This window comes from Erigeron canadensis, chromosome 1, assembly GCF_010389155.1.
Source record: "Erigeron canadensis isolate Cc75 chromosome 1, C_canadensis_v1, whole genome shotgun sequence".
Lineage (NCBI taxonomy): Eukaryota > Viridiplantae > Streptophyta > Magnoliopsida > Asterales > Asteraceae > Erigeron > Erigeron canadensis.
In genome coordinates this window covers 57,651,550-57,677,261 of record NC_057761.1, presented here as the reverse complement: position 1 = coordinate 57,677,261, position 25,712 = coordinate 57,651,550, and the positions used below count along the sequence as shown (strand labels likewise).

Below are 25,712 nucleotides of genomic sequence, written 5' to 3'. Positions count from 1 at the left end.
CATTGCATCCACCACCAATAGTTGCTTTCATTACCCCGCCGCCACAATTACCGTTGTATTGCGTGAATACGATGCTAGTTATAATGAAGTTAAACTAACTTTACTACTTACAAGTTGACAATGTTCTTTTACATTGTATTCTTGAGTTTTTATTAAAAGAAAAGAAAGGAAAATATTGGATAGGGGAAGAAAGAATAGAAAATTACATAAAAAAGAGGCATTCTCGAGTTGAAAGAAAAGAAAAGAAAATTGATAGTTGTATGTATTCTTGAGTTAGAAGGGAAGGAAAAAAAAGGATAAAAAGATACAATTTTATATTTATAGCCTTGTAATAATTAAAACCTTTATATAAGTTTGAAGGGTATAATAATAATTTTACTACTTTTCTTTCTAAATCTTGCCAAAAGTGGCAAGAAAATTTTAGGATCAAAATATCATTTATTTCCCTTCCCTTTCTTTTAAAATAAAAACTCAAAAATACAAAAACTAAAAGTTTATTACCCTTTCTTTTCTTATCTTTTCAAAATAAATCTGAAAAAATGCAGTCTTAATAAAATCGATCGATTTGTTCAAGGGGACAAAAACCCTTTAGTAAAAAGTAAAAAAAAAAGAAGAAAGAAAAGAAGGTAAAACGGTAAATTCACATAAACCCCATATCGTTGGGATAGTATGGCAGCTGAAACCCTAAACTCTCCGCCCATGGCAACCGAAGCCCTAAACACTCCAGCCACAGAAACGGCAACTACTCCGGCGAATGGCTCATCTAACTTATCGGAACCACCATCCAATGACGAACACGGGGAGAAGCGTAAAAGACCCGAACTCAAGCCGGATGAGAAGTCCGATTCAGTTAATCCACTATGGAAAACGACTCTCTGTTCTTACTTCCGCCGAACTGGCGCCGCGTGTAGCCACGGCGATACATGCAAATACGCTCATGGTGAGTTGGAGCTCCGACTCCGACCCGACAATACTTGGGACCCGACTTCTGAGAAAGGCAAGAAGCAAAAGTTAGATAAAGATGGTGATGATGTTGTTATGAAGAAGTCATCAGTAGCAGAGAATGATGAATGCTCTGAATCTGGACTTGATAAGTGTTTGGTTAATCTTCCTTTGAAATGGTGCTCTGATAGTTTAAAACATTTCCTCGACGAAGAGGTAAATTATTATTATATATATATATATATTGCAACTTGGTGAGTTCTCGTAGTTTTTGCAAAAGGAAAAAAGTTTTCTCATTTATAATGTGTTTATAGGGGGTTGAATATAAGTCAGCTAAGACAAGGAAAGGAATGATTGTAGGGTTTGTGACTTTCGAAACAGTCGAGCAAGTGAAAACCGCGATTGAGGTACTCGTATTATTTGTGATTGGTGAAATTTGGTAAAGTGTTTGCAGTTTGTGATGTGAAATGTTGATGTAACAGAAGTTGCAGGGGAAGCCTGTAAAGAATAAGATATTAAAGATAGTGGATGCGAATCCGAGATCTTTTGACAAGAATAAGAAGCCGGCGGCAAGTTCAGACAATGCAGGATCAGCTGACAAGGTTGATGGTTCAACCCCTGGAAGTGGTAGAAGTGCTCGGGATGCTGTGACTCCGCTTGCTCATATGTCTTATGAAGATCAGCTGGAGCAGAAGAAGAAGTCCATCATGCAGATTTTGAAAAAACTTGTGAGCAACCCTTTCCTGTCAACCAGTTTGAACGTCCTCATTATAATGTTTAGAATTTGAGTTGTTTTTATATTTTAAGACACCTTTGGAATATTTTTCTATTGTTAGGTTAACCATGATCATTTATTCAATGTAGACTCGGAATGCACGCAAAGCTTGTCCTGATGGTGTCTCACAACCAGAATGGATAATTCAATCCAGGGAAATAGGTGACTGCTTGATGTAATAGTATAACATTTACCATTTACTCGTCTGATCTTCAAGATATAAAATATATATCAAGGATATATATATATATATATGTATGTATATATCAGGACAATAAAAGTAATTCCACTTTTTTCTTCATGGTTTCAGGCGGTCTTGCTTGCAAACTAGAGGGTATAATTGAATCACCACTTGTAAATGGATACCGAAACAAATGTGAATTTTCTATTGGATATTCTCTACAAGGAAAACCTACAGTGGGCTTTTTACTCGGAAACTTCAGGTTATCCAACTTATTTTCTGATATGAGACTATCAGTTGCTATTTATATACGAGTATTTCTTTTGTGGTCATACTTTTTTCTCATTAACTATGAATGTTATGCAGGGAGGGTGTAACAGCAGTTGAAGAACCTTCAGATTGCCCAAATGTTTCTAAAGTTGGTTGCAAGTATGCTGACATCTTCCAAAATTTCCTGCTAAGTTCAACCTTTCCTATATGGAATAGGATGAACAATTCTGGGTTTTGGCGCCAACTAACAGTAAGCTAAACTGTTCCATTTAATTTGTGAAACCAATTTGGGGATCAACTAACTGTGTTGATTTGTGATTATATATTTAGGTTCGAGAAGGAAGGGCCCCGAGCAATAGTTCCAATGCCGAGTCCATTGAATCCAACATTTCAGAGGTCTTGCTTATGGTTCAGGTTTATTACAGTTAGCCCACTTGAAAAGTTTCATTTCTTACATTTTATGAGTTATTTTTTAGTCACAAGATGAGAGCTTTATTTGGATGATCTCATGATCCTGATGTTTCTTTTATGAAACTGATGACATGCTTCCATAGCCATATAATAAGTGTCAATTTCTGTAAGTGTGTCACTTCTTTTTTAGGGATGAGTGGATGACATTTTCAACTGATACTTATGAATAGCCGCATAGGTCTTTGAACAGTCTGAATCAAACAATTTAAGTAAACTGTTTAAGTAAACTTATTCTAAACGTTTGTTATATAATTTAGACTAAACTTGTACTAATCTTGTGTTTGTAATCATAATAAAAAACGTTTGTTATATAATTGTTAATGGGTCAACCATTTCAGTCCATGATGAAATTTTACCTCTATTTAACATGACCTAATTTTGACCTGCTGCCTACAAGCCCAACCAGCTCATTTTACTACCTTTACTTATTCAGTTCTAAGGTCTTCTCACATGTGTCAAACAGTTACTTATTTTTTCTGGATACACCTGAGTATATTTGGAAGCCAGAAACTACTTTGGCTCACATTTTTTCGCTATTCTTGCATTTTCAAAATTGGTCACGCCTGATATGGATTATGAAGTATGCAAATTAAATGGTGACGTCAAGGGAATACCATAAGTTAGTTAGATTATTTGGGTAGAGCATCCTGTTAAAAAGTGTTATTGACCCTTAGTGACTTCTTAGTTCTTCCCTGATTCTGTCTTTGATTTATATACACAGATTTCGTCAGCAGGCTTCGAAAGTGAAGCTGTCAATGTTGAACTTGAAAAGATGGCCGAAGCTTTTGTGGAAGGAGCTTCTACAAATTCACCATTTTTGCCTCTTACAGTACTTGTCGTTCAGGTATCGTTCTTTGTATTACCATATACTATTACGTTCAGGTATCATCCTTCATATTATCATATTCTCTTGTAATAAATGAAAACGGTATGCATGTTGATATTTTTCAACGTCTATTTGTAGGATCACCAAGGAGTATCAAATGTAGCACCAGCTGATGCTCCATTGCGCTCTCTTCCCCTTACCAAATCCGATAGTAGAGCTGGGAAGGATTCTGAAGTTGTTGCAGAAGCAAGGATTCAAGATTATATAAATAATCTCCGGTTTTGTATATCCCCAACAGCTTTTTTTCAAGTACTGTAATTTCTGTGGCTTTTTACTTTCAAATAGGTTGATTTGATTTGTTTTTTATCTTTGATGATGGGTCAAATGGGTCAACCAGGGAAAAGCTTTTTTATATGTTGTTTTATTTGGAAATGTGAATTATTTTTAGTAATAATATATCGGTAATAAATAATTAAATATTTATTAGAAGTTAGGAAGATTGTACAAGAACGTGTTTGTCGTTTTGACTTGTATTTAAAGAGCTACTGTATATCGATCTGGTACCACACATCCAGTTCCTAACCTCTACATATAGCTTATAAGTCTAGTTTACCTAGCCCTATATTGCTGGCTACTAATTTATGATTTGTGAACTTTAAAATCTTACTAATAGATTTGTGAACTTTAAAATCTTATAGGTGAACACCCTTGCAGCAGAAAAATTGTACTCGCTTGCTGGGGATTGGGCTGGTCTGGGACCTAATACTCTGCTATTTGATGTTTGTTGTGGGACTGGAACAATTGGCCTTACTTTAGCGCACCGTGTTGGAATGGTAATGCTGTCTCATCTATACCAAATAATCTTCATTTGTGATGTTTAAATAGGAGCCATCAACTAAAAACTACCATAAGGGTGTTTGGATGTGTGTTCTGACTTCTGAAAGTGATCACTTGATATTGATTATGATAATCAACTGTAATAATGTGTTGGTTTCCCCTGTAGTATATCACTGCACTTCCTGATATATTTTTGGCTTGTAATTTTTTTTTTATCAGGTTGTTGGAATTGAAATGAATGCTTCTGCAGTAGCTGATGCGAAAAGAAATGCGGAAATAAATGGCATAAAGAACTGCAGGTTTGTCTGCTCAAAGGTGAGGATACAAGATGACGAATTATGCTAAATCTTCTAAAGTTAGCAAACTTAATAGTAGGCCTGTAAGTATTCCTCTGGATGTTTATTGTGTACAGGCAGAGGATGTGATGGGATCTTTACTAAAAGAGTACTTGATAAAAGAACCAGATGAAAGCTATGATGCGAATATTGGTAATAAAGAAGAAACTAGTGCTTCTGAAGATCTTAAAGATGCGCCTGAGGGTATTGACAAAGAAATAAAAAATCTTAAAAAGAAAGAAGAGAGTAAGTGTGTAACTGACAGCAGTAGTAGCGAGTTGCATCAATTTGAGAATGTGGTAGCCATTGTGGATCCTCCTCGTGTTGGACTTCATCCCACTGTGAGTAACTGACTTGTCTGTCATACTTAGAGGTGGCAATTGCGACCACTTATTCACTAATGGGTCTATTCAGGAAATGTTTTCATGTGACAGGTCAAATGGGTTAAATAAAAAAACTAGTTAAAAAGTAGCGGGTCAAACGGGCCAGATAGGTCATAGTGTCATACTGGTCATCAGTCACCCAAGTGTTTCTAAATGCACAAGTTCTTCCAATTACTTAAAAAATCAGATTACAATTGAAATAGTATAACTTTGTAAACATATTTCACACATATCAAAAAAGTTTAAATGGTTGCGGCAAAAATTGTTTCGTGGTCAGCACTCAACAGAAACTCATTTCGGTCTTATTAAAAGCTTCCCATATGTCACCTTTGATATTTATGAAGCTTCTTGTTTAATGGAATGTATTATTCTGATAGCTTTAAGTTTGTTTGACCCCTTCAAATTTTGATGAATGCAGGTGATTAAAGCTCTCAGAACTCATTCGGGTTTAAAGAGGCTTGTGTTAGTTTCCAACTGTCAACTTTCTTTATGTTGTTTGTGATAATTTATACATTTTCCTTGACACTATTTGATTTTACTTTTTGATTTGCAGCTATATATCATGTAATCCTGAGAGTTTAATGGCAAATGCTATTGAGCTTTGTGCTCCATCTTCTGATAATAATGAGAAAGGAAACAAAAAGGGCAGAGGATGGAGAAATATGAGCAACGCGAGTTTGGCCCTCAATAGGGCCAAATCTATGCCAAATTCAGTGCCATTTCAACCGATTAAAGCTATGGCAGTTGATCTTTTTCCTCACACTTCACATTGTGAACTTGTAATGCTTCTTGAGAGGTAACAAAACAATTTTTGTTTACAAGATCCCTTCAGCTGTAACATTTCTATTCAAAACAATAGATGTGACAAAATAGAACTTCATTTTTGTTGTTTACATATTGAGTTTCTTTGCTTGATTAGGTAGCAGCATTTTGCTTGCCCTGATACAACTTTTGGTAGATCTTGGCAATGCACCAGCTGCTAATATGTCCACACAGTTTTGTATTTGTGGTGAGATATCTCACGGTTTTGGAATGAGTATTTATGAATATGATAGTTACCAGGGATGAGAAGGTCCTGCAGCCTGTGGGTGGGTAATGGGTTCGTCTTAATGAGTTTTTATCAGAATGAGTTGGCCAAGAAACACTTTTGTGTCCATTTCTAAGGTTTCTAATATATATTTATTGTACTGATGACGATTACCAAAACAATTTAATTACTGTAACATTCTAAATCCTTAAATAAAAGGTGGTGTACTCATGAAAATAAAACCGGTCTACTTTCAACCCGTTTGACACATTCCCCTTTTTGCTTTTCTATTATGGGTTTTTTTTACTCATTTGACTTATTCGAGATTAGACAGAACTCAAATTGACTCTTAAGTAAATGTGTCGTAATTGCTAATGGATACCAATTGCATCGAATTAAGGCGTGGCATGAGTTAGTTTTTCTGCACTTCTGCACCACCTCCTTTGCTTTAGCAGGTATAAGTTGACTACCACTTGTATGTACCACCTTGCCAATTAGACTCAATCAGTGTTCAAGCTTTATGCAGTACTTCAAATATAATCTTATCGGTTTTTCTAAATAACTTGTAAAACCTGAACCGAATCTTTTTAAAAAAGCATGTATGATTCTTTTATGGTTACCATCTCTCAAAATATGAAGGGTTGTTTGGTTCAAAGATTCTAAAGAAATTTGAAGGAAAAGAATTTGGATTTCCTTGCTTATCATGTTGGGTTAATATAGGGAATCTCGACAAAAATTTCCTTGGAATCTTTAGACCAAACAGCCTCTAAACTTTTTAGTTCAAACGGGCAAGTTTAATTTGCATTATTATAGATAGTCATATGCCCGCGCGATGCAGCGATGTGATAGTCGTAGCGGTGGCGAAGACGGGTGGTGGTGGCGGCGATAGTGGTGTGATTGTTAATGTAAAACTAATTGATGTAAAATAAGATAGTGTAGTTTTTTAAGGGTTACGGGATATATGTTGTAAATAATTTAATTAAGGGTATTATATGTATATTAGGTGAAGATAATCAAATTAGTGAATTTAGGATAAGGGTAGTTTGGGCATATCAAGTTCTTTTTTGAGAAATTTGGAGGGGCTAATGCTTTGTAAGATAGTTTAGATTTAGTTTTAGATATGGTTTCACACTTGACACTTTCATCCACAGTTTTATTTTTTGACCAATTCAACCCGAGTGGTCTCAGTTTTAAACCACTTTGTTTTTCCATTATCTGCCTAAAGTTTCTACCTCTGCGTTGCATAATATGACCCTGTCAAATAAGAAAGATACACCTTTGAATTACCAATTCATTTTGAATAGCTCTTGTGGTTTGTTTGGTCATGCTTGAGGTTCCTTTTTCAGTTATCTTCTTTTGATTCATCAGGGTGCCCAATTAAGCAATAACAGTGACATATAACGTGTTGGTCTCTACGTATGGGGTCCGGTCAACTGTTTCTGCTTTGTGGGACTAGGACCCGTGGGTAAGAGATATGTGACCATTTTCTTTTTTTCTCAAATTTCCTACTCATCGTTCTCATGAAATATTTCTTGTATTATTGAGGTAACGCTTTCTGCCTAATTGGCTCAACCTAATTTGCTAAACTTGATATTGTAGTCTTTGGAAACGCATATATCTTAATATAATTGGATGCTCTTTTTTGTTATATTTAATCGTAGTTTCTTACTTTAACGGTGTATGAGGTTTGAGTTCAACACTTCATAATGTAGAGAGTAATTTAGGTCTGAAACTGATGCCGATATATTTTTGTCCCTGATATGCTTCATCAAAACGATTTGTGCTATGTCATCGACATGCCCCTTATTGCCTTCTGAACTTCTAAATAATTAAGCAAATATTGATTCAGTTGTGTCAACTATCATCTATCTAATATACTTTGTATGCGACACATTTTTAACAATACATGGTTAGGCAAGTGAAAAAGAGATGCGTTTTAGTTATTTAAAGACAATTTGTAACTGCTTGAACTTTGAACTCCTAATTCCTAAAGCAAGAGATACGTTTAAAACTTAAAAAACAAAATATTTGTTTTTCAGCCGATTGAATTTTATATCATTCAACCAACATTTCGGTGTGTTTTAATGTACCTATTGAATTTGTTTGAATTATATCAAGTAGAAGGACTAGTTTGTAAAATACTATTTTTTAAGAGTAAATTTTATCAAGCCAATTTAACAATTGTAAGCTGGCACGTTAAGTCAGTTAAATGCCTATATCCGGTTTAGACTCAGGACCGTCCGAGAAGCAAAACTTCTTTCACCTATTTTGTGGACCACTAAACCAAAAGTTCATTGTTCGTAAATTATCATCCTTCTCTAACAAATTTATACTTTTCCTATTTCAAATTTCAATGATTGTTCATGGTTGTGGACTTGTGGTCCTTGTAGAGGACAGGAGGAGACCCAACCCCTTTGTTCACATGTCACAAATCAACACTATAGTCATGTAAGTCATGGCTAATATCCTGTAAAATGTGGGGGAAAAAAGACTTGCTACTTATCAAATTCAAGGAAAAGAATACAGTATATTGTCAAATGCAAGAATATTATACGAAGCTTATTAAATTTTTATTTCCCTTCTAAATCACATATACGCACATATTATCGATTTACCCATCACATGAATGGATCTACAACCTCTTTATGAGATTCATTTATTTATATTCTACGATAGATATTGAAATTCTTAAGTTTATTCATTTATTATGTTCTATATATAGCTTATTTTATTTTAATCATGATGTTTATGGAGTTTGAAAAACATTATATACTGAAAAAGTGAAAATTTAAATGTAATTTTGTTGTTTTATTATATTAAAATTACTAAAGATTAAAGGATGTGAAATTATAAACTTAACGACCTTGCAATTAATGTGGATAGACTAATTGACATTTATTTAGTTAATTGAAAAAAAAAATATTTTCTTTTAATAAAATGTAATTAAGGTCTTTGACCATGGGAGAATCTACCTGGGTTCAAGTCCCACTTCCCACATTTGTGGGAGTGGATTAATTAAGAGTTTTTCGAGAGTCCTGGTTTTCAGGCATATCCCTTCCCCCCGCTTTCAAAAATGATGAATATGAAGTTCGGGAGGCTGCAGGTACTATGGATCCTCTGACTCCCAATCGGGTTGCCTTCCCAGGTCTCGCCAGTGTTGCCTGTAGGTCGTGATGTGCCTTGAGATGGCCGTCTCCCCCCCGCCGGTGGGGAATCTGCTCCCGGGTCGTCGCTTTGTTGCGTCCAATGTTTTAAAAACCGGTATTTTAGTTATACCGGCGTGGAAAAATTTTCCGGTATTACCGATATTATCGGTAATACCGGAAATACCGGCCGGTACGACTATTTTTAATTTATTATATTTTTTGTGTAAAAATCTTACAAAACTTGTCAAAATTTAACAAAAATAGTCAAAATGCAATTATAATTTACTCAAAAATAATACCAAATATGTATTTCATAACAAAATATAGATTTTAAAGTTCACAAATAACAAAAAATAACATTAAAGTATCATAAAAATAATTTTTTTAAAAAATCAAAATTTAGTTTTTGAAAATACCGGAAATACCGGTATGGTAATACTGGAAATACCGGCCGGTATTGAATAGTGAAAATACCGGACTTAAAATACCGGCGTGATCTCCGGTACCGGTAATACCGGCTGGTATTTACTGGTATTTAAAACATTGGTTGCGTCTAGCCCGTCCTCTAGGCACCTTTGGAAGGCAGGGATCCCTTTACTCCATACCATAGGGCCTTTTCATCGGTTGCAGGGTTTGGTGGCCCGAAATTGACTTGGCGTGTAAGTTATTAGTAGGAGTAGAATAGAATGTCATTCAAAAAAAAATAAAATAAAATGTAATATGTGATGAATTGATGATGCTATTAGGACTTTTTCTGTTACTTGGCCTAGTAAATTACATATGATTTATCTTTTTGATTGGACCCGTGAGAAATTTATGGCTTAACTTTATTCGTCAATTCGATGTTGACGTAACTAAATCACGCAAACATAGCAAGGACGACGAGGTATCGGCCACATCATTTTCTCTTTTTTAGCTACAAGAGAAAGTACTTGCGTATTGTCACGGTGAAATGGTGGGGTGTGAGGTCATAGGAGGTGATAAGTCATAGAGTGTGATAGTCAAATGCCTTAGTTGTACGGGATCTATCCTCGGATTTAAAAATTCGTCGAAAGTATATCGAATGACATCTCGAATGAAAGGGTATGAAATTTTAAGAACACCCACACAATTTTTATAATTTATTGATATACGGGTTTTGAGATAAAAGATTTTGAATGAAATAGAGAAATAAAAATGATTTATAGAGGAGAGGGGAAAAATGAGTGATTGAGACTTGAGGAGAGAGAGTAAAATGAGTTGTTGGGATTTAAGTGTATTATAAGTATATTAGGTAGAGTTATTTAAATTAGTGAATAAAGAATGAGGGTAATTTAGGTAGTTCAAATCATCTTTTGAGATTTTAAAAAAGGACAAAATGCTTTATAAGATAGTATATATAGATATAGATACAGATATAGATAGGAACCAACATTTTCTCAAATAACATTATCTATCGTTATTTCTCAAATCTGGATCGTTATTGCTTGGTTACTTAAGTATCCCAAATGCCCGTATGCACAAAATTTCCGGTTTGTGTATACAAGCAGACGGATACAGAAGATTACCTGTAAAAACATTCTAAAATTGTTATTTAGCCATGAAATTCATGTTTTGGTTAAATGAGTTTCATTATATGTTAAAGTACTAACGGTTAAAACAATATATATTTAAATTTACTATGAGTATAGTTTAACATTAATATGATACACTAGTTTCAAAATTTGATATAACTTAATATCTTTTATTATATAAAAATACAGTTACTCTGATAATTTATTAACCAATTATATCTCTTGATTTTTTAAATTCTCAATTTTGACTTTTTTTAACTTTTTACTCATAATTAAAAATATTTATATATCTATCTAAATAAATCTATCGACCACAATCTAACAAATGAAATTATGGACAGCTAATTCATATTCCAATCCCATTCATAACTAAATTATAAATATAAATATCTAATATAATATATTTAATTCAATCTTCTTCTTTTTTTTAATATAATAAAACATTGTTCAAATAACTTATTGACCAATCACAAAATTCAAATTTTCATGTTGACTTTTATTTTTAGTTTATAATTTTTAACTAATAATTCCAATATAATAAATCAATAATAATGGTTAATATGTATCCAATAAAATAATAGTTAATACATATCCAATAGAATAATAATCATATATATCCAACAGAAATAATAACTAATATATATCCTAATAATACGTTTTATTTTATAAAAACAAAATTAATTAATTTAAAATAAATACTAATTACGTCATAGTAAATAACTTCGATTAACATATATTTTCAAAAAAGTATTTTAATATAAAATTTAAAGTATAATATATGAATCAATCTTTTATTAATAGAATTAGTAAACTAAATTTTAAAGTATAATAATTTAATATCTAATATTAATAATGTTATAAACTCTCGTGTATTGGACACATGCCTAAAATCTAGTTATCAACTAATACATTATGATAGATATATCATAAATATAGGACAATATAACTTATAAATAATAGCTCTCTTGAAATTTTTATGTAAAGTAAAGTAACTCCCAATGCCGTCTTTCACGGGTTTTGGGTCCTAATATCTTCTTTGATGGTGTGTGGGGATGTTGATATGTAGACAACCTTACCCGTACCAAAGGTAGAGAGGCTGCTTCCAGGTTCTACCAAAGGTCAAGAGCCTTTTCTACCATTTAGGTAGACAATGGAAGCAGTCTCTCTACTTTGGTAGATGTAAGGTTTGTCTACATCTTAACTTTTCCCATACACCGTCAAGATATTAGGGCTCAAAACCCACGGAATGCGGCATTGAGCAGTTTCTTTATTTCTTTTCTTTTTTTTTATGTAAATTAATGAGTGTTGTTAATCTGTTATGGATTAAAGAATAAGCATATAATATGAATTAATATAAATAAATAAAATAATGATTAATTTACTATAAAGGAATATAGATGATGTGACCAATTTATACCCATCGCCCACATCATTATTGGCCATATATTTATGTGTTTTAAGTCGATTTTATGTGCATTTGGCGCGTTTATGGTGTTTGTTAGTGGTTTCAGGCTCTAAACAGGTTACGCGTTCATTTGGCACATTTTCGGATAATCTTTGGTCAAGAAGTGATTTATGATAATCGAGAGTTGTTTCAAGTTAAGAAGAAGGCGAAGATCAGCAAGTTTCAAGATTGAAAGACGCTGTGTGTGTACTTGCTTATGACTGCGCCGTAGTGGAGGATGCCATGCCCACTGCGCCGCAACCAAATATCTCGGAAAAGTTATGAATAAACCCCAATGCGCAAGAGGACGACTGCGCCGCAGTCGGAAGATGAGGAATTAAAGCCGTGGATTTGGGTTGCGCCGCAGTGAGGAATGCACATCCCACTGCGTTGCAACTGAAGGAAGTCAAAGTCAAAGTGTCCTCACTGCGGCACCCACTGCGCCGCAGTGGGTGCACGGAAGTTGAAGTTTTGGATCGTTTCTGCATCAGGTTTCGGTAGAGTATAAACACATAAAAAAAACCCTAATTTCCAATTTATCAAAAATCTTTCTGGGAGCTGTTCTACAAGGGTTCTTCAATCTCCAAGCAAGTTTTTCTTAGGCGGATTCATTGAAGATTCACGAGCACCCATCTAGATCGTATATACTTTTATTGTCTTGCAATTTCAATTTCTCAAACGATTGGTACATCATGTTTCTCTTCTATTTTAATTATTATTTTGAATTGATCATGAGTGGCTAAACGTTTAATTATCCACCTTGATGAAACCAGACGAATGATGTGATTACTATATTTTTAATTCAAAAGAGTTTATTTAATTATCGTTGTTCCGTGATCTTGATGATTTAATTCTTTTTATTAATTAATTTGATATTGGTTGCATATAAATTCTTCGTTGGTGGTACCAGTTGAATGTATGTGTGATTTTAAATCGGTTACTTGTCTATGAGTAATTATCACTAGTTCATGGTATGATAGTGAATATCATTTTAAGAAAAGAGTAATTTTGTCAACGTAATTCATAGCTGGTTGGTGGTACCACGTTATTGTCGCATAGGTGTAATTGATAATTCGATAGTCAATAAAACTAATTGTTGGAAAAGTTGTCTTAGCTTTGGTGGTACCGGCTTGGGTAATTTATCTAGCAACTTAGGTGATTCGGTAATTTGTTCACGGTTGGTGGTACCACGTGAGCACCTTAATCTTGTCACGATTATCTTTAAACTCAAACGAATTTGGTCTTAATTAAATGCAATCACATTTGAAATCAAGTGAATTCAAGGTGGATGACTTTTATCAATATTGTCTGAAGTTCTTTTTACTTTTATGCAAATTGTCTTTCAAAGTCATTTTTAATTTTATTGTCAAAAGGATTCTCGAAGCAACACCCGTTTTCCAAACCATTTCATCAAACAACTAGTCGATTCAATCCCTGAGAACGAACACGGTCTTACCTCTTAGCTATATTACAAACGGTCGGGTCCACTGCCCGATAGTGCGTAGTAGTGAGTTTTTAGGTAATTCTAATTTTATAAATTTAAAGCTCGATTTTACACATCAATAAACAATGTTGGTATTACATAATATAACTTTTGTCATCATACTTTCATTCTGTCTATATTTCTTTATCTTTTAAATAACCAATAAGGCAATGCACAAATTAATGAGTGTTGTTAATCTATAATGTAGCATTTTTTAGTAGTATTCTACTTTAAGACCCTTCAATACATCTTTCCACTTTCCAGTTTCCACAATAAGGCAATGCACAAATGCTAGAGTCATAAAAGTCATCCCACATTTCCACTACCGACAAATCCAAATTCCGACCTGATAATATAAACAAATAAAATGATTAAATAATGCTAACAATTATTTAACAAAAATATAAAGCATATCTAATTTCATTTAGTTTAGTTCCAACTAACTATTGTTTAATTTCCATTCAAAAAAAGAAAGAAAAGAAAACCATTTGTTTGAGAAAAGCTACGAAGTTTTGACCGCCATATTGTAGAACTAATTAAAATTAGACTGTTGATTATCGCAAAGTTTATATATTCCGTGCACCCATAGTAGTTGTTGACCATTAATTTTTGACTTGATTTAAAAACTTAATTGTAAGAGTATGATATTAAATAATATAAGTATTTATGGTACAAAGTAGTATAATAGTTAAATATATATTACTCGGTAAGTTACAAATAAAAAAAATATCTTAATCTTATTTATATACTATAAGACAGTTGAATTAATGACTTATTAACCAATCAAATCGTTCAGTTTTATCAAATTGATTTTCGCTTATGTCATCATTTAGATTTACTATAAATTAAAAATCCCAATAATCATTATCTAAATATATTATTATATTAGTATTTATATTAATTTATAAAAAAAGTCTCATTAATTCACACTTTTTTGTTTTCCATCAATAATTTACACTTTTTAGCCTTGGATACTTAATTTATATTTATTTTTAGCCATCAACTTGAGAGAATTTAATAAAATTTACAATCATTTAATTAACTAAAAAATTTCAACATATAAAATATTGTATTCAAAAAATTATTTCAAAACTAATTACTTATTAACAAATATAAGATTACATTTTTATAAATTAAAAATAAAAATATTTAGTTTAATATTTAGTATAAATACAATTTGAACTCTAGATACATATCTCAAGCATAATAAGAGATGACGATATACAATATCATTATCCCAAAACACAATAGGATTCACAGAACAAAACACGATTTACAACAGATGGTTACTTGAAACCTAAATCCAAATCAATATGAACCCCATTCAAGATTCATTCTATCTTTCGGTCAAAAAGGTACATAGTTTTCTCCTTTTTTATATATTAGCTTTGCGTATTAATATTTAAAATTACAGTTGTCACTCAAATCAAGAGTCTCAAATGTTATCAAAGAATATAAAAACAATCCTAATTGTTATCTAATTATTATAAGACAGGTGATTGAAAATAAACCTATGCGTGGTATGGGCGAAATGACTACGACAAACAATTTCATCAATATGTCTCGGCTAATAATGACAGTGACGAACCTATGATTGTTGTACTACAAGTTGCAAAATATAACACCTAAAACCGTATATAATTCAAATTTATAAGTTTATATGACTTAAATGTATGAAAATCTAATATTGATAATATCGTAAATCCTAGTATATACTATAAGACAATTGAACTAATGACTTATTAACCAATCAAATCATTCGATTTCATTAAACTGACTCTCACTTATGTCATCATGTAGATAAACTATAAATTAAAAATCCTAATAAATATTATCCAAATATATTATTATATTAGTGTTTATATTAATTTGTAGAATCTTAATATATACTATAAGACAGTTGAACTAATGACTTATTAACCAATCAAATCATTCGATTTCATTAAATTGACTCTCGCTTATGTCATCATGTAGATAAACTACAAATTAAAAATCATAATAATTATTATCCAAATATATTATTATATTAGTATTTATATTAATTTGTAGATAAAGTCTCATTAATTATACTTTTTTGTTTTCCATTAATAATTTACACTTTTTAGCCTGAATACTTAATTTATATTTACTTTTAGCCTTCAACTTGATAGAATTTTTTTAAATTTACAATCATTTAATTAATAAAAAATTTTCAACATAATTTCTCAATTAAAAAGGTACATAACTTTCTCTTTTTTTATATATTAGCTTTGTGTATTAATATTTAAAGTTACAATTGTTACTCAAATCAATAGTCATAATTGTTATCAAAGAATATGAAAACAATCCTAATTGTTATCTAATTATCATAGAACAAGTGATTGAAAGTAAACCTATTCGTGTTATGGGATCGCATCATGATTAAATACATATACTTGAATGTCAACTATAAGATCACAAATATGTTTATATTTTAATTTTTAGTTATCTTTCATAATAATATCACATTATGACTTTATGAGTAAAACTGGTTTAAAAAAAAAATTATGATAGAGAAATTATTATAGCATGTACCTTGTGGAATGACTACGACAAACAATTTACATCAATATATCTCAGCTAATAATAGTGACGATCATGTGATTAAGGTATTACAACTTGCAAAAACCGTATATTTTCAAAATTATAAGATTTTATGACTTAAATGTATGAAAAATCTAATAATGATAATATCGTAAACCCCGTGTCCAGTACTGGACACGAGTCTAAAATCTCGTTATAAAATTAAAAGCAAGTTTAAAAACATATAATAGAATTACTTTTAAACAACTAAAAAAATCATACTCTGGAACAAAGTCCCTAATCATCCATCGCGTCATCTCGTTTTTACTTTATATTGACTCGACTTGTACAAATATATTTGTGGTTTGTACGAGTTTGATAACTATGCATGCACTTACATTTTAAGAAAAGAAAGAAAATATAATAGTTGAACTTAGTAGTTTTAATAGATGAGATAAAGTTTAAATGGTAAAAATAGTATGGATATAGTTATTAAAGTACTCACAAAAATAAAGAACGAGATTTTTTAAAGTGGAAATTTCTCTCAAATTTTTATAAGCCAAAAATTATGAGTAAAGTAAAATAACACGTAGCTGATTTTAATTTATTGGTATTTTGGTTTAGCATTACCAATTTTACGAATTTTAAGTTTAGACAAATCTCAAGTGAAAAAATGAAAATAGATTATACAAATTGAAAGTATATTTGAAAATAGATTACAGGCTAAAATCCCAAAGAAAATGCGTGTGATTGACTGATTGGTATGTGACAAGTGCATTATCCATTCAATATATCATATGTTCACAATATGTAATCATGGCTTTGACTTTTTTTAGTTGTAAATGATCATCTCAAAATTAAAATTTGATTTGTTCACCAACATGACGACAGTGACGACACTATGCCAATTCCTCGTAGCTATCATTCCGTATCAATTATGTACTTCTGACTAAGTTTACAATTATTTTTTTTAACGACGAAGGGTTGAACCACAGGTATCCGGACTGAATACTGTGGGCCTATCTAATCTCCCTGGCCCGATCCACCCAATAAATTCAACTTACTCGTCAAAAATATTGGCTAAAAACAACGCTCGAGATTTGCTCAACCTTACATATAAGTGATTAATTGATCATTTGATTGTTATGTATTGTTTATTTGATGAAAGGATTTTACTAGGACATGAATTGTGCCGCTTGTGCTATTAATGTATTCCTCCAATCTACATCTTACTAAATTAGAGAACCTTTTTTTTTCCGTTTACCTTTTTTAAAAACTTAGTACTTTAGAATATAAATTTTATAATCTATAGAAATAAACTAATAAGATGAGTTTGGAAAAGATTTTTTAAAGATTTTAAAAGTTTAAAGTCACAATTAAAAAAGGGGTTTGCTAAATACAGCCCTTAGGGCTGTGTTTAAGGTGCATAAATTGTTTGTACATTTACCATGAAAATCAGGGGCGGACTTTTAATATGGAAGATACAAATTTTTTTATGCACGTTAAATACAGCCTTTCTCATTAAAAAAAACTAAATAGAAGACTAATTTAAAATAGTCTTATTTTGGATAGATTATATATTATGTTATCCTTGATCTAGTCATTCTAGTGAATTCCTCTTTTCGGACAAAATGGTCTAATAACTATATACGCATTAACATGTTTCACGTACATCTTTCGGTTTACTTAAAATTTTGAGTTCGATCCTCAAGGATGACAAATTTTGAGGTTTTTCTTTAGGGATATTTGGCTCATGGTCAACATCTCATTCTCTAAAATACGTGGAAGACTTCACCATTATATGGTAAGGTTTTTGATATCGTATCCTGACTTAATGTTTAACCAAAAAAAAGGATGTTAAAACCAATTAGAAGTTTAGATTTTAGATTTTAAAAGAAATTAACACATGGAAGGAAGAGCACAGAAGATCGTATATAATAGTTGGATTATATACAATACACTTCACCATTATAAGGATGAATAAATATATAACTTTTATTGACACCTTTTTTTTTTATATATTAATCTTACGTTGGTGTGTAACAACAGACTATATTTGCTTATTTGGTGAACATCATATATAATATAAAGTTTATTTAAAAATAATGAACGAGGCAAGAAGTTTAGCATCCACATGATTGTCGGTTAGCTGTTAGCTGCTCTTTTTTTACGGTCAATGATAATCAATTAATCATCGTCATATTATTAACAACTAGCAAAATATAGTATATGCTATATATACACATACATTGATATATATCCATCTAAAAACAAATGGAATATACAAGAATCCTAACTGCAAAATGTTGTTAGTTAGTCTTTAGTCTTTACAAAGTTGAACAAAAAAGAATCCAATTTGTCGAGGATAGCAAACATGAATTTGGAGTAATGAAGGGCTATAACTAATTATACATAATCCCAAATGTCTTGAAATTTTTATGTAAGTTGTCGCTCATTTATTAACTCTTTTTTGTAATAAGTTATACATTCATCAAGTCTATCATATTCAGAAAGGGTCTCCGAATTTTATGATATAACAAATCTCTATATATAATAAAACAAGATTGTTTTCTATAAGTAGTTTTAGAAAGTTTTTGATCTGCCAAATCCATAGTTCATCTTAATTTTTATTATTTAATTATGATGTCATATTTATAAAATAGAAAAAGCCTTTTACATCTTTAATAAAAGTATTAATCATTTATATAAAGAAAAAAAAAATCTCTCTTAGATAATATTTGTCTTTTTTTATTTACTTAATGCAATAGTCATTTTAATTTTAAAAATTATTATTGTGTTACTGATTTATTAACTATATAATTATTGTGTTACTTGAATTATTAGATTTATATCAAGTCAATCATTTATATAAAGAAAAAAAAAATTCTCTCTTAAATAATATTTGTCTTTTTTTAATTTACTTAATGCAGTAGTCATTTTTATTTTAAAAATTATTATTGTGTTAGTGATTTATTAACTATATATATAGTTATTGTGTTAGTTGAATCATTAGATTTATATCAAGTTATAATGCTTTAATTACAAACATCATATATATATATATATATATATATATTTTAATATATTTTATAATTTTAAAATTTTAATTAACATGTCCGGGTTGAATCCGGGTTGATTAACTAATAGATAGAAATGTGTACATTTAAAATGAAAAAGTAACTTATAATGATATGTATACAATGATTTTGATCATATATACAAGAAATATACGTAGTAGTATATTGTACATTATTAAAGAGTACCATATAAAGTGAATTCTTGCTTACTCTACACATGCTACTTAAAAACAACATATGGTCACAAAGGAGTTCCATTTCAAGTTTGTTTAGGTAAAAAAGAAAGTTACATCAAAAGGATTCTCAAATAAGGTATTGTGACATCATAATTCAGATTCAAAGGTTGTGATGCACACAAGTGAAGAAAGTGGGAAATTTGAAGGGTAAAAAAAGGAAAAAGAGGGAAGTGTGAGTATAATGTCAAGAAAGCCACAAAACAGAGAAGGATGATATGATATGAGTATTGAGAAGTAGGCCCATTTCAAACTCTTAGTTGTGTGAGAGAGAAATAACAATTTAAGTGACACCACCATACCATACCATACCATTACCATCCCTCTATGATCTTATACCATTAAAGTCCCTTGCTTTCTTTCTGTCCCTCTCATATTTTCACCATTCTTTTTAAGATTTTGAAGTTTCAGATTGTGTGTGTCAAATAATCATCAAAGTTTTATATGAAACAATGAAGTCTGAAGAGAATAAAAGTAGCACGTTTCTAGATGATGGACATGATTCAAGTTCAACACAAAGTGAAGAAGTTGCCATCCCAATTCACAAGGCTGGTTTTTTTTTTTTCTTTCTTCTTTATCATTGATATGTTTCTTGATATTGGTCTGTTTAGTTTACTCAAATGCCTTATTACATGAAATCGAACTTATGGGCTTTCTTAATCCTATCTTAATTGCTAAAGCTATGATCTTGTCAAGATAAGTATGTGTGGATATCTTTAGTTGTGATATCAACTTCATGGTGCTTTATATCTATCAGACTTATACATCATGTCAATCATTGTAGTTTTTAGCAAAAACTAAATTTGTGCTCATGTTCTACTGAAAGGAAGTCTTTGTACACATTATCTTCATAGCTATGCACAAAGATGATGTTTTCTTAGCAATTTTTAAATGCTAAATTTATCCGGGAGTATTTAATTTCTATGAATTATGATATTGTCATACAAGTATGTGTGCTTTATTTATTATATTCATGAAGAAATTGATGTTAATCACTTCAAAAGTATGGCTATTTGTTGGATGAAGATTAATGAGTTAGGTTCCATCTTTAAGTTTAATGGCATGTGATTTAAACTTACTGCCTTTATCAAGCCATGCCACTTTTTTCAGGTTCATTATAAAGAGTTTCCATCAGCAACCAAGTTGATGCTTTTATTTAAAGTTGTTTTGGACCAAAAACACTTTCTATATATTCATCAAACTCTCTTTGCCTGTCTTTATTTTAATAGTTTTTTTAGATTTAAAAAAAAAAGTTATCAGTATTTTCTCATTCAATTTGAAACTTGGCTTTCAAGATATCCCTCATGATAGTTGCTTTATCTGAACAACACACATGATGGTTGTATTTAGTTGCATCATTTACCAGACAGACACATGATTTGTCAACTAACGAATTATGATTTCCACGTTAAAGACGATCAACACATTACATTATCGATCAAAATGCTAATGTGTGAAAAATGTGAACTGATTGTTTTACTTGTATGTTAATTCGGCGATTAATAACAGTAAAAGCTCCTGATATGAAGGAATAAAAGTAAGTACAAAAGGCTAATCCTTGTTTACAGGCATAAAGTAATCTCACTTTTAATTAACTTTTAAATCCCACTTATCGGTCCTTATAATTACAACACTAAGAAACTGTTATCAACTATTACTCACTCGATTAGTGGCAAACTTTATGCAAATTCAAAGGTAAAAAGGCCATGTATGCTTTCAACTTGACACTCTCGCTGTTGTGATATGCTTGGTACGACTCTCCTTAGTGCAGAATGATTCAGATTGCATTCAGTTTTCGTTTAAATCTCCGAAAAGAACCAAAAATTCTTTCCCTTTAAAAATTGACACTAGTTTTACATGCGAGTACTTTTCATGACTCTCAAAAGGCAACAACTTTCTTGTCGTTAGCATTAGTCGTTTCAACATTTTGTTGATTCATGATTTGTCCGTTTACATGAACTTTTTTTTAAAATTGTTTTCAGATCGAAGACGAGATTTCTACTGTAAAAACAGGAACACCAAATGGGAAGAATTGGAAAAAACAAAATCTATTTTTGGAGATACCATCACGAACGTCACAAGCTTCTTCATCTCAAGAAAATGTTCAAATCAAGATTGCCCCAACAGCGATGCCAACTCCTAAAAAAGTAAATTTTAATCTGACGCCGAGTCCCTCAGACAATAGAGCAAATGCATCTTCTGCTACTAACGCATCAAAATCCAAATCATCATCAAAGAAAAGTTTACTACCAAAGTTTATGAACAGGAATACGGTTCCAGATACAGAAAAAACTGATAGTAATGTAATTCCTGCAGCTTCATCTTCTGTAGCTCAGGAAAAGCCATCAATCCCGAGATCGTGGTCACTTACAAAGATCTTTACCCCTCAGAGGACATCTTCTCTACCCGTTACCCCTATGGCACTGTCAGATCAAGAATCCATACTGGGAAACTCGGGCGGTTCAGTTAATTTGGAGGTAAGTTCTTAGGTATAACCACAGATAGTAGATGCGGCAAATTTGACAAATTTATGAATGGTCCACTCCAAATTATGTTTTAAATATAAATATAATAGTAAAAAGAGTTGAAAGTTGCTGAAAGTATGTTTATAATGCATGCAAATGTCAGTGTTAAAACCTTCTAAATCAATTTTATTCAAAGATATAGATTATTAGTGTAGTATAGTTGTCTCTGTAATCATCATTATCATATTAAATATTTGTATACTTTCTTTTGAAATTGGACAAAAAAGTGTTTCGGGTCAACTTAAATGATATGTTTCAACCCGTAGTAGATGATGGGTTGTCTTGATCAGTTACCTAATTCATCCGACCCATCCATCTTGCAACCTCCTGATAGATAGTAATTCTTATATTACAATTGTAAAACTAAAAACTTCAAATATATTGATGTGATTCATTCTCAGACAAAAGCCCAGGGGCATATAGCTCGATCACGGTCAGTCCCAGTCCTCAACGAAAATATTAGTATCAAAAGAATGGATTCTTTCTTCCGAGTGATTCCATCTACTCCAAGAGTGAAAGATATTGATGCCATCCCCCCAACCCCATCTCCAACTCGTGACAAGGGTAATCATGAAGCTTGACATTATGCTATGTGTACACTCCAATGATTTGTTTAATTTGGATTAAGTATCTGTGTTTCTTTAGATAACAAAGAAGGGAGTGGTGAAGATATAGCTGAAGAAGAAGCTGTTTGTAGGATATGTTTGGTTGAATTATGTGAAGGAGGGGAAACCCTAAAAATGGAATGCAGCTGCAAAGGCGAACTTGCGTTAGCTCACAAAGATTGTGCTGTAAAATGGTTTAGCATCAAAGGTAACAAGACTTGTGACGTTTGCCATCAAGACGTCCAGAACTTACCGGTCACACTTTTAAGGATACAGAGTACTGTCAGAAATCGGAGCACTGCTGGTGTAAGTAGATCACAGATGGAAATAAACGCATACGGGCAAGTTGATCATATCCTTTTGCCATTTGGGTCATTCTTTACTACTTTCTTATGAGAATCTAATTTCATGACTGATCTAAAACCGTTACCTTGAATTGGGCAGTGATGTCTACAGGGTATGGCAAGAAGTACCAATTCTTGTTATTGTTAGCATGTTGGCCTACTTCTGTTTTATTGAGCAACTTCTGGTAAGTCTCATAGCAATAACACTTGCTTGAATTCAGTTTTTAAAGCATTGAAATGTTGACATGCCTACAAATTTTCATATGAAGGTTGCAAACATGGGCACGAGTGCAATTGCACTATCTCTTCCATTTTCGTGTGTTTTAGGTCTTCTTTCATCCATGACTTCTTCAACTATGGGTAAGCAGTCATTTATTGGATTCTTAGCTCATTTTTGTGACTCAAGTAGATGTTATAACTCAAATTGCGTGGTCTATTTACAGTGAGAAGAAGATTTGTCTGGTTATATGCATCAGTTCAGTTTGCTTTTGTTGTTATCTTTGCACATATTTTCTATTCCGTGGTAAGCAGCCCAAAACATGTTCTGATTTCTTTCACTTGCAAAAACATACTCACTGCATCTTTTGAATGGTTTTCAGGTTAATGTTCAACCAGTTTTGTCAATTCTTCTAGCAACATTTGCAGGATGCGGGGTTGCAATGAGTGGTAGCTCAATTATTGTTGAGATTGTGAGATTAAAACGACGATGGTGGCACGATCCATCAGATCAGCAAATAAACTCCCAGATTGTTTTGCGCCCGGAACCAAGACGCAACGAGACTGCATCAACATCTCATGTTGTTCCTTCACATGATATCGAAACTGGGAATCCAGAAGTTCACAGAGGAAGCTGAATTCAATATTAAGCGGCTCTAAGGATAAGACTATGATACGATCTAGCCAATGTTAGGAAGTGGTGACCATGCTGTTTTATCAGTTGAAATATATGGTGTTGTGCCAAAAATTTTAAATCAGTATATTGAGAAAACAATATCTGAAAGCTTTGATTAATCGATGTATTGCATTTGTTACCAGAAAACAGCCAGCGAAAGCTATAGCATAAGATTTTTGTAGAGGTATTCATTCGAATACATATGACGATTTCAATCATTTGTACTAGGAAACATTATACCGGACATCTTTTCTAAAAGCAATCTCTCTACCATTGGATAACTATACATCTTAGCTGCGCACATATACAATAATCTAAGCTAGTGCAATCTATAGGATTTGATGGCCACGGTAAGCATTGCTGTTATAGTGAACAATAATCATGAAGGATGTGAAACCTGGCCGAATATAGACAATGGATCGAGTGCAATTTACATCATAATGTATGATTTTATATCTTTTACAATTCAATACTCATCAAGTATTATGCATAAATCTTAACAGCAGGTAATAATACTAATAGCTCAATCAGATATATCAAAGTAAAAGTAATTCAATAGATTAAAAATTGTAAGCAAAATAATGAATAAAAGGAATGGAATCACCAGCACCACAAGATCTGATTCAAAATTTACAGGAGACAAAATGTATGAGAGATAACATCCTGACTGAGAAACTGTGTATAGATCTAGATCTGTATATAAATCTATATATGAATAATAATAATAATATCATATCACCATCATGATAATAAAATGTGCATTCAAACTTTAAGATATTCTAGAGGAACTCCCTGCGTGCAGCATTACTAAACTCAGCTCTTCGAATATTCTGTTGACGCTTCTTATACAACAATCCACCGAACACAACCACACACGCCGCCGCAATCACTCCAATCGCCACTCCGGCCTTCTGTCCGCCGCTCAACCCGCCGGAATCCGATTTTTCAGAATCCTCGGTTTTCAAATTAGCATCAGCGAGATTACTAACATCCGACACTTGAGGTGCTGGAGAAGGAGAGAGATCTGGAGTTGGAGAAGGTTTATCAGCGGTTGTTGACGAAGGTAAAGCAGGTGGAGGAGTTAGATCTGGTGCAGGAGGAGAAGCAGATGACGGTGAAACGGAAGGAGTAGGAAGTGGCGGTGGCGGAGAGTCGTCGGAACCGGAATGTGGAGGCGGAGCAGGCGAGAGATCTGAAGAAGAAGAAAGGGAGAGAGTGATGAGAAGAGTGAAAGTGAATAGAGAAATGAAAGTGTTTATCGCCATTGTTGTATAGATCCGAGATATGGAGAATGTATGTAAGTATAGGTGTGTTTTTATGGAGAATTGATGGAATTGAAAGGAAACATGTGGGGAGGGGGTAGGAGATATAGGAAGGGGGAATCGAATCTAGAGAAATTGCGTGTGTGACTGTGTGTGTTTTTGTAGGGAAAATTGAATTTGATGGGTATTAATAAAAGAGGAAAGACGGTTGGTGATTGGTGAGCTGGCATTTTAATTTTATAGGTTGGTATTTAAGCATGATGATTAGCGTGTAGTTAATCTTCCAATGAAAATGGTGGTATTTCCTTTACTATACTTGAACTTTTGCGTGTTTGATTATAGTAAAGGTATGTTTGGCAAAACTAGCTAATAACTGATGACTGCAAACTATTAGTTAATAGCTGAAGTTTTTTAAATTAATTTAAGTGTTAGCTAATAGCTGAAGTTTTTTAAATTAATTTAAGTGTTTGAGAAGTAACTATAACCTTTTTTATAAATATTTAAAATGATAAAAATAGATATACACACAAATTTATACTATAATTTATTATATTCTCAAA

At 32.1% G+C, this 25,712-nt stretch overlaps 3 protein-coding genes across 5 annotated transcripts; 2 read left to right on the top strand and 1 right to left on the bottom strand.

Moving 5' to 3' along the window:
- The first annotated feature begins 654 nt into the window (after nt 1–654).
- LOC122607197 (zinc finger CCCH domain-containing protein 24) lies at nt 655–6,078 on the top strand. The gene is made up of 15 exons (XM_043780126.1): nt 655–1,158; nt 1,257–1,349; nt 1,425–1,670; nt 1,807–1,879; nt 2,028–2,160; nt 2,265–2,418; nt 2,499–2,582; nt 3,361–3,483; nt 3,604–3,774; nt 4,164–4,298; nt 4,522–4,617; nt 4,715–4,978; nt 5,439–5,482; nt 5,574–5,816; nt 5,940–6,078. Exons 1-15 carry the CDS (start codon nt 670–672, stop codon nt 5,941–5,943), a joined length of 2,352 nt encoding a protein of 783 aa, XP_043636061.1. The 5' UTR covers nt 655–669; the 3' UTR covers nt 5,944–6,078.
- Nucleotides 6,079–19,771: 13,693 nt separating this feature from the next.
- On the top strand, nt 19,772–24,037 carry LOC122608603 (probable E3 ubiquitin-protein ligase MARCHF10). 3 transcript variants are annotated; one of them, XM_043781706.1, is made up of 8 exons: nt 19,772–20,072; nt 21,507–22,001; nt 22,451–22,613; nt 22,695–22,995; nt 23,099–23,183; nt 23,268–23,358; nt 23,442–23,518; nt 23,598–24,037. In XM_043781706.1, exons 1-8 carry the CDS (start codon nt 19,977–19,979, stop codon nt 23,850–23,852), a joined length of 1,563 nt encoding a protein of 520 aa, XP_043637641.1. In that variant the 5' UTR covers nt 19,772–19,976; the 3' UTR covers nt 23,853–24,037. The 3 variants fall into 3 exon arrangements, with proteins under 3 accessions (XP_043637641.1, XP_043637648.1, XP_043637637.1); XM_043781713.1 differs by having other exon boundaries at nt 19,773–20,072; nt 23,111–23,183; nt 23,442–23,521; XM_043781702.1 differs by having other exon boundaries at nt 19,774–20,072; nt 23,442–23,521.
- Nucleotides 24,038–24,472: 435 nt separating this feature from the next.
- On the bottom strand, nt 24,473–25,325 carry LOC122584166 (classical arabinogalactan protein 1-like). The gene has a single exon (XM_043756410.1). The coding sequence runs from the start codon at nt 25,153–25,155 to the stop codon at nt 24,670–24,672; it is 486 nt and encodes a 161-aa protein (XP_043612345.1). The 5' UTR covers nt 25,156–25,325; the 3' UTR covers nt 24,473–24,669.
- Nucleotides 25,326–25,712: the final 387 nt, after the last annotated feature.

What these genes read in the sequence shown, in the direction of transcription:
- LOC122584166 (XM_043756410.1), bottom strand. Translation starts at nt 25,155, where the DNA reads ATGGCGATAAACACTTTCATTTCTCTATTCACTTTCACTCTTCTCATC.
- LOC122608603 (XM_043781702.1), top strand. Translation starts at nt 19,977, where the DNA reads ATGAAGTCTGAAGAGAATAAAAGTAGCACGTTTCTAGATGATGGACAT. An exon ending in ATCTCCAACTCGTGACAAGG is followed by an intron (nt 22,614 to 22,694) that starts GTAATCATGAAG and finishes GTGTTTCTTTAG; the next exon opens with ATAACAAAGAAGGGAGTGGT. An exon ending in CATGACTTCTTCAACTATGG is followed by an intron (nt 23,359 to 23,441) that starts GTAAGCAGTCAT and finishes GTCTATTTACAG; the next exon opens with TGAGAAGAAGATTTGTCTGG.
- LOC122607197 (XM_043780126.1), top strand. Translation starts at nt 670, where the DNA reads ATGGCAGCTGAAACCCTAAACTCTCCGCCCATGGCAACCGAAGCCCTA. An exon ending in AACATTTCCTCGACGAAGAG is followed by an intron (nt 1,159 to 1,256) that starts GTAAATTATTAT and finishes ATGTGTTTATAG; the next exon opens with GGGGTTGAATATAAGTCAGC. An exon ending in AGGTCTTGCTTATGGTTCAG is followed by an intron (nt 2,583 to 3,360) that starts GTTTATTACAGT and finishes TTATATACACAG; the next exon opens with ATTTCGTCAGCAGGCTTCGA.